This window comes from Varroa jacobsoni, unplaced genomic scaffold (genome assembly GCF_002532875.2).
Source record: "Varroa jacobsoni isolate VJ856 unplaced genomic scaffold, vjacob_1.0 scaffold_596, whole genome shotgun sequence".
Classification (NCBI taxonomy): domain Eukaryota; kingdom Metazoa; phylum Arthropoda; class Arachnida; order Mesostigmata; family Varroidae; genus Varroa; species Varroa jacobsoni.
In genome coordinates, this window is record NW_019213498.1 from 249,937 (window position 1) to 258,702 (window position 8,766).

An 8,766-nucleotide genomic window follows, 5' to 3' on the forward strand; every position below is an offset into this window, starting at 1 on the left:
AAATGCAATTGACGCAAAAAATTGCGCATCCTTTACGTGCACTAAAAAAAAAGTCTCAATTTTAGTGATTAGTTTCGTTAATCTAAGGCATATTTTAGCAGTAGTTTAAAACAAGCCGTTTTTTGCTAATGGTGTAACCGAACTCAGCGCACGCATCATTGTGATAGCTTATTCAGAAGCACATAATGCAAATTTATCTCAACGATGTAACGACAAAATTTACTTTTTAAATTTTCGCCACCCGCATAGCTGTTTAAATTTTTTCTTTTCCGCGCAGTCTAGCAAATGATCTGATTAACCTGATTACGAACTCCCTAAAGTGGAAATGATATTTTTCCTCTGTTTCTCCTAGTAATCGTTGCTTCGATTAAAGCTTCATAGATTAAAACAACATTATACCGAGTAGCTAGGCTAAGTGCGTTGTTCTCGGGCGAGACAACGTCCCTTTACCCACAACTCTCAACGATAGACACATTCAATTTGCCAACTTTTTTCCACAAATCCTTACTAAGAAGACCGCTTTTTACTAGAGTTTATAAATGATTACCGACCTTTTTCATCTTGGAGGCATTCATTATTCAACACACTTTATAGAGAAATACGTTTTAGTTTTTTTTTTCTAGCTTTCGAAAGTACCCTTAAAGGCATCTTACAGCCGCTCTCGGGAAAAGCAAACTGGAAACAAAATGATCACAGATACTGTTTTGTCTATACGAAAAGTTACTATTGTTAGCAAAGACGAACGATCAAAATTTATATGGTTAAGATTCATAAAGCATTGAGATCTGGTAGTGTCTGTTACGATGACCTTGTGAGTCGACGTATGATCTAGCCTACTCACAACTGTTCGACACGATATTCCTCCGCCGCTTCTTGCCGGCGCGAATTATTCTTTTGGTTTGAAAGATTTTCGGTTTTGGCCCTGTTATATCTGCTCATTTCTAATTATTATTGCCTATAGGCAAAAAGGTTTTGTGGTGCGATACGCATTTGTCGAAGGCTGCATTGAGATGAATCGAATTATGCCCATGCTCGTGGTCAAATAAACGAGTACCCTCATCTTCTACAGTTTGTAGTTAGTAACACGCCCTGAGGATCGGTGATCTGATTTGTTATGTATCCCCACGGTTGGTCTTACCAGCAGGCAGACCTGAAAAATTTGTTATTTTGTCACCTAAACAAGAAATAAAAAAATACATCAACAAGTTTAGTCCGGACAGGCTCAATAATTTCTAGAAATGCTTGCTTAGCGCGCTATATAAACATCGGATGTCAGAATGTCACGATGCTTTGGCGACAGATGGACCTAGGCATATCAGCAGCGACAAAAATGTAATGGTCTGCAGTAGATATTGAGGCCTGGCCGTCCAATTGGGTAATAACATTGAATCGAAGAGTATTATATGTGTGCTTTCTAGTTTTCAAGTAAGTTAATAATTTATTTCTTTCATTTATGTTTTGTCAGTGCTCTGTCGTTTCGTTTGTTTCTCTGTTGATACCCTAATAATGACCAATATGGCAAGCATATTACCGTAGAAAAGCTGCGCGTGACAGAAACTTCTTTACTTCTAGAATAGAAATCAAAATAACTCAGATTTCTTTTTTACTGGCTCAATTATTTCATCTTTAATAGAAAAAATGTATTTCAATAATAAAGTTCTTATCTAGTACCAGAATCATACGTTCTCAAGTGAGGGAAATCTTACAATTAAAAAGAAAAAATATATGTAGGTGTTGCAAGACTCGTAAGCACCTGTCACATCGGCTTAGCCTGTCACATCCCCATACGGGATCGTGGCATTACAGTCTCATGTTCCGGCTAATTGGCGAATATAATTTCGTATTTCCGACGAGCGCTAGTTACCTAAGATAAGGTAAAAAAAAAATTTAAAAAAAAAAGAGTAAAATAAGTTGTCTTTGAGGGTTTGGCTTAAATGATTTGTTGCCATGGTAACGTTATACTGCATTTGGCTTGCGTGGTCATTGGTACTATGTTCGCTATGGTTCATTGCAACGAAACGTTAATATATTTGCTGAAGCAAACATGTCTATTAGTTCGTTCCATTTTCTAATCCCATGTATCGTATTGTCAATTACAGTTCATTCACTCGTGTAGTGGCATGGACCACAGCCACAGTCACGGTCCGCGCCGTGGAGCAGACGACCTAGGCCCAGCGCCAGTACCTAATTATGGAACGATTCACAGGGAGGCGATGAATGATAGCGAACGTCAGACAAACCGAGAGGTCGGTGGTTGTGCTCAAACCGATGAAGCGCTGAGGCTAGCCAACGAAGGTGTCACCGTCGTCCAAAACGATCTTCCTCATCCAAACAGTCAGCATGATGAGAATGACGTTGACCAAGACGTTGAGGACGACGATGCACAACGCCAATTTGGTATACCTTCGGTTGGTGATGGGGCCCCCACTTCTTCCTTCTCTTCCAATTACCTCGACGGAGTCCTAGAAGGCGGCATGAATAAACCCGTTGGGGTACGATGGCAACTGACCACGTCAATCTTCTCTTTCATGCCTCCCTCCCCTACCTCTACGTGCCGCTATTAATTTCGTGTAGCATCTGCTGACTCATCTAAATTTTGTCTGTTCTCCTTTTTTACATGTCGCCCCTTGCAAACCGCTTTCTATCCTCCTATATACAAATCTGTGCAGAAGTTTTGGCATCTTTGACGCCGAAATCTCTGAGCCAACACACAGCAAACCTTAATTAAATAACTAAGGTTTACTGTTCGTTAAATAGTGTTGAGAATTGTTACAGTTTAATATCATCGTCCTGAGTTTGCGCAGACTTCTTTTAGTCACTGACAAATTTTGTATCAGTAATGATAGATTATTATAATCACATGTTTGAAAGCGTTAACGTTAGATGATAAAAGTTAGTTTCGTTAATTAAATAGGTCGGCATAACGCTGATGACAAGATTAGTGAGTGTTATTCTCTATTCTAGAGTATAGAACGTGTTATTCATAAGTATTTTTTACCAAGTGTTTTTACAAGCTTCATGAGCATAATGTGTTTCTATGGGCGCCAAGGTTTATCTGTTGCATAACTACTAGTTTTCTCGCTAATTTTATAGCCTAGACTCGTTCTACAGGGTACACTATTTTATTTGCCTTTTATAACGATCTGATTAAACAACATCTGCTAGCTAACGTAAAGCTTCAGCTGATAATCGGGGAAAAATTCTCTTTGGTAATGCTAACGGGACGCTAAAATATCAATAAATAGATAAATTTCAATTTGCTATCCTGCTTCTTCGGTTCTAAATTGGGCTCTATGGATAACTTTTATAAAAAAAAAAAAAGAAGAATATTTATTCTGAATGTACTCCCCTTCCCGATGTTTACTGAATCTAATGGAACTAATGAAACTCGAAATCGCTACTCAGTCTGCAAACCCCAAACCGAGGTAAACTTGAAGATGTCATAACGTTACAAATTCTGCGCATTTATGAGGTAGCACAGACCTATTAAAATCCTTTAAAAGTTCAACCATGATGGGAGTGGGACGTAACCGCGCGGCATATCCACGCAATACGTTTTTGCATCGTGTAAGCTAACTAACATTAATATATTACTTTTTGTTTCTTTAAAGCAAATGGATGACGATGAATTTGATGAGCTGACCGACGAAGAGGATCGCATGACGGCGGTATCCATGCACGGTGATCCGGGAAGTCATTCCGCGTTCCGAGCAATTGTGATGGTGTTTGCCCTGTCATTGCATTCTATTTTTGAAGGTATAGCCATAGGGCTTCGACCGACAACACAGCAGGTTTGTTTTATATGTTCGTATTTTATTCATTATTATTATATATTCGGTTGCTCGTATGCGTATGTTCACTAGTTCGACATTTAGATGAAGAACGGTTGCAGCATACGATTCCTCTCCGGGGCTTCGATTCGAGTACCCTTCGGACGAAGCGCATTACCATTCTACGAGCTAACAGAAGAAGTAGGAAGCGCCTCTAAGAAGTTGTTGGCTGTCTTACACTAAACCTTAGTTCCTTGAAGGTAGAGAAATTTTCAGAGTGGATATATTATTCAGCATCTGGACGATTGCTGCCACAGTGCAAGCAAGCAGTCGCTCTAGCTTTTATACAAAAGACCATTATATAGACCATTTCAACTCGTTGTACTATGTTATTTGATTATAATAAACAGTTTGCCGCTAGCATTGAACTACTGAAAGGTCTACACTACTTTTGTAATCAGTTCTTATGTGTAGATTCTCTTCTACATTTAGTTCAATTGGTTGTTGGCTAGCAGCAGTCACCGCTATGTCGTTCTATGCTTCGGCCTGTTGCAGGTAGTTCAGCTATTTGGAGCGATCGTTGTCCATAAATGCGTCATTGCCGTTACCCTTGCGACAAATCTTGTCAGCTCAGTCACGCGAATGGGGCACATTGCTGTCTTTTCGTGCTTGGCAGTTTTTGCCGCTATGGCGCCAATTGGCATCGGAATTGCGATCGGCATCGATAGCGCCCCCGCAATGGTCAACGGTGTATTGCAGTGTATCGCAGCTGGAACATTTGTGTACATAACATTCTTTGAGATTTTGCCGCACGAGCTCAACTCCAGACATACGGGAGGTTCGCGATTGTTTAGGATTTTTATGGTCCTGCTCGGCATCGGACTTATCATTGGCCTTATGCTCACTTTCCCAGATCAGGACTAAAAACATCAACGACATAAACGCACTAAAGCCATAACGGTTATTCGAGGCTTTAACGAAAAACAAAAAAGTAGTGGACTTTGGCTCCTGGCAAACAGTTAGCAAGAGAGATCTAGCCACAGGTGGACCAGGGTCTTATCAGCCCAGTTTTGAATCGATTGAATGTGTAGCATTACTTGCGAGCCCATCTAGAAGAACGCATACCTGGCTATTTGCGATGAGAATCTAATGTCGGGCCGCCGCTTCATAGGGACCGAGTGCAATGCGTCGCCTACTAGAAACCAGTAATATATAATGCCCCTACTGATTCATTGAAGCTGAACAGATAATAATCGTTTTCAAGTTTGGGGCCAAAAATACTACCCTGCGCTATTCTGCTGTTACAAGAACTTGCCAGTTTATGTTATGAAATAGGCCTTTTCGTCGTATATTGGATCCTTTTAACTCGAGAATGATCCTAAACTGTCTCCCTTTAAAGCGGGAAATGATCATGGTATCGTTTGCCTTTCGTCAAATCTCAGGGAAAGACTTACAATGCCACAGCATTACTCTCTACGATACTACAAACGCGCCTAGTTGACTCCAATGCATCGCACCTATACCAGGAGATATCGCTTCTGCTAAATCGTTGTTGGTCCTTCTATTACGTTGTTTTCAGTTGATGTTTCATATTCTAATATAACATTATTATGTTAGATATGAAGTTCGAAGTAGGATGCCACTAAAGCCTAAGACGCTGTAACGCTCAGAAAGTAAATACAAGGGATAAAAAAAATGCCAAGCGAACTTATAGATAGAAGTAAGTTACCAAATATTTTTTTTCCGGCGATTAGATAGATCAGTGCTTAAATGTCCATAAGCACTGATCGAAGCACAATCGGTGAAGCACATAAACGAATGTACGTTGTTAATGCCGATCGTATACGCGAGGCATTAATGCCTATCGGCAAAAATGCGAAGAGTGAGAAAGATCTGTAGCATGTTAGTACTTTTATAGAACTAAGCCAACGTAAAAGTGACGAAATCTGTTGTTTAAAAGATCGCAAACACACGTAAACGGCACATACGATGAGAAGACGACAGCAGCAAATGTAAGAACTCCGTGTGTTAGTTTTAAGCTTTTTCAACACACTGATATGACTATTACAATGTTGTTTTATACGAACCGGTCGAGGCGCGAATAGGATCAAGGGAAAGATTGTAGTTGATCGCTTTGTTGTTGATTAATGTGCTTCTGCAAATGGATATAAAGCATCCGTTATGTAACTGATGACATGACGCGGTGAGCGTTCCACCTCGCTAGTTTTTTCCTCAATTTGAAATTGTACCTATTAGTCAATCGATAATCGAAAGACGTATATGTGAAAGGAAGGAAAGAGTCTATTTTGAACAAGAAAATATTTTTATATACCAATGTTGTCTAGATAAGCGTGTTGTTAATGAGGCATGTTAGTGGAAGCGTGGTCTACAATGCATGTCTTATTTAAAATAAAGTTCCATTTGTGCGGATAAACAAAATCCGTAAAAGCTTTAAGTCGTTACTTTACAAACATTCATATGTGCAGCATCCACACATGTATAAGTAAGTGACCAAACGAATTTTCCTTGATCGTTACCTTGATAACGCTAAAGATCCATCGCTAAAAAACCGTTTATCCCAGTACATTGAATAAACAAAGCTAGGCATAAAAATAATGAAAGAAGAAAAAACTAGCAACCATATCGCTGAGGGTGACCATTAGAAAGATATATATGTATGTAGTGTGTGTGAATGGTACCTATGGCGTTTTTTACGTTGGTTGCGAACCCGAAAAACGTAGAGGTATATATATACACATTTATTTTTTAAGCCTACATTTATTCTAGGAAAATATTATGCACAAGCAAAAACAATTACATTTAGATGGAATACGGTCTATGAACCGTAAAGTAACAAACAGGCGGCCAAAATCGTTGCTGTTATCATCGTTGAAATATAACATCGACCTTTTATATGGCATACTCTTCGTTGTTACCTCTGTTTGAGATGTCCTTCCACTGAAACTGCGATGAAATTGTACTTCCGGGAAAAGTTGTCAAATAATCATTCACTAAACAACTAATCGAGAAATTCTCGAGTACTTCCCAGTGCTTCGAACTAGCTATGTATGCTCTCATGCGGATGACTAAATGAAGCTTGGAATTTTCGGAATGTTGAATAAATGTGCTATGCTTGAGTAGACCGGTAACAAAGAGAGATTATAGTGGGGCAAAAAGTTACTTTTTTGGTGAATAAATCATCGTCTACTGTGGCGCGTTTCAAAATAAACAAATCAAGAAAAACGTACAGAAAGTTTTTTTTTTTTTACTGAGCATCATTTTCATAACATTTTCAAGAGATTACCGAACTTTGAGCAAGGTGTTTCCGGCCTCTAAGGTGAACATTTGTGAACACATTTCTTTGATGTCGGTACATGCATCACTATTAGAATATGTATTTATGAGATAACGAAAAGCAATGACGGTACCGACATGGGCGTAGGCATCGAATAATAGGCCAGTGTGCCCTGCTCGGGTCCATACCATTATCGTCGTAATCATTAGCTATCGCGGAAGTGGAAGGGCCCACAGCAAGCTTGATCTGTTTAGCTGTTCGCTCATTATATTCACAAAAGAATTGATTGTTGATTGAAGTTCCCGGCGGAGCAAATTTTCTGTAGACCCTGTAGCGGTACTCGATAGATTTGGTAAGTTAAGCAATCTTAGTTGGTGGGGCATGTGGCCCTCTTTAGTAATAACATCAATACGAGGTTAGAGCGAGAATTTTAAATTAGATTTTCTAAATTAAATTGCCGACTGGCAAAGGCAGAGTTTTTTTGTCGACGTGACACCGGAATCTCAACTCATCGTTATGACGTCCATGGATTAGGAGAATGAGTACTGCATAGGTTAATTAGGTTTGTTCGCTGTTTTGAAAAAAGCAAATAGATCAATAGTTTAATATCTGAGCGTATTGAGCACACTGATGCGCTGCAGTGGAAAGATTTTTAATTGGGAAGAGAATCAAAGAAAATTTTGACACCTACTCTAAAAAGAATTGCCCGGGATCTCTGATCCGTTGTTCATCGTATCACGTGCCACTGCTTTCGCTGACTTTTTCCTTAAATCATTGAAACCTGTGTAAATAGTACCCTGTCATATGTCCAACATAATGATGATAGAGCAAATCCCACCATAATATTCTACCTTTAATATCTGTTTTAGGATTATTTCGTTTATTAGCATTAAACTAGGACGGGTGTAGAGTTTTTGCCGTCGGCTGGGATCTCTGACTTCGAGAGCTAACAGTCCCATGCCGGCTCATTGCTAGAATCAATTAGTAGTGAGCAAGGCCCTTTACTACGGGGGTATAATATAGGGTATCTAGCCGTTGTATTTAGGCAATTTGACTTCGTTTTGTCCGAAACGAGTTAAAGACAGACAGCAGTTTACCAGGGTAGTTTTTATCTAGATTCACAGCATATCTAATAGATATGTTAGACATGCCGTCGTTCACAACGTTTCAGCACGAGCTGTTCTGCCTTTTAGTTGGGGGCGCAGAATCTATTGAGCTTGACCAATACAGAAACCTTGCGCCTATTAGTATTATTGTTCAGACGCCCTGCAGAGTATCTCCGATTCACTTGAGAAGGAGCGGTAAGTTATGATCGGATTAAAAAAGCACTAGCTCGGTCGTTCTTCTGTAACAAAGAAACTCTTCTATACGCGATTTTCCTATGGATGAGGAAAAGGTCAGACGTTAGAGTAAATTGAGGTACGACCATAATTGCTTTTTTCGATATCACGCCTAAAAAGAATAAGATGCTTAGGTATTCAGCCGTCATTATCATATATTAGAGTCGAGGGTCCTTTTCGTCTAAGATGTTTTTTTTGGTAATTTGGGAAAAAATGTGATTTTATATAACCCGTTGACATGGGCTCGTACGGTTGTCACCCGATCGTACAGGTGCCGTAATAAATGACGTAAAAAATCACAGATTTGGCATGAGATATTTCTTGGCTGAAATCTCTGTAATCCGAAAATACATTCATAATT

At 39.4% G+C, this 8,766-nt stretch overlaps 1 protein-coding gene and 1 long non-coding RNA gene across 2 annotated transcripts in view; one reads left to right on the plus strand and one right to left on the minus strand.

Annotated features, from left to right (window-relative positions):
* LOC147753283 (uncharacterized) overlaps positions 1-2,086 on the minus strand; it is a 2,753-nt gene extending 667 nt beyond the window's left edge. Inside the window, exon 1 of the long non-coding RNA XR_015311669.1 lies at positions 552-2,086. This is a non-coding gene — a long non-coding RNA (uncharacterized LOC147753283). The remainder of the gene's footprint in view (positions 1-551) is intronic.
* The window catches only part of LOC111261788 (zinc transporter ZIP1), a 7,551-nt gene extending 528 nt beyond the window's left edge, over positions 1-7,023 (plus strand). The window contains exons 2-4 of the mRNA XM_022835561.2: positions 2,100-2,492; positions 3,612-3,791; positions 4,326-7,023. Coding sequence (XP_022691296.1) covers positions 2,100-2,492; positions 3,612-3,791; positions 4,326-4,694 — 942 coding nt within the window. The 3' untranslated portion in view covers positions 4,695-7,023. The remainder of the gene's footprint in view (positions 1-2,099; positions 2,493-3,611; positions 3,792-4,325) is intronic.
* Positions 7,024-8,766: the final 1,743 nt, after the last annotated feature.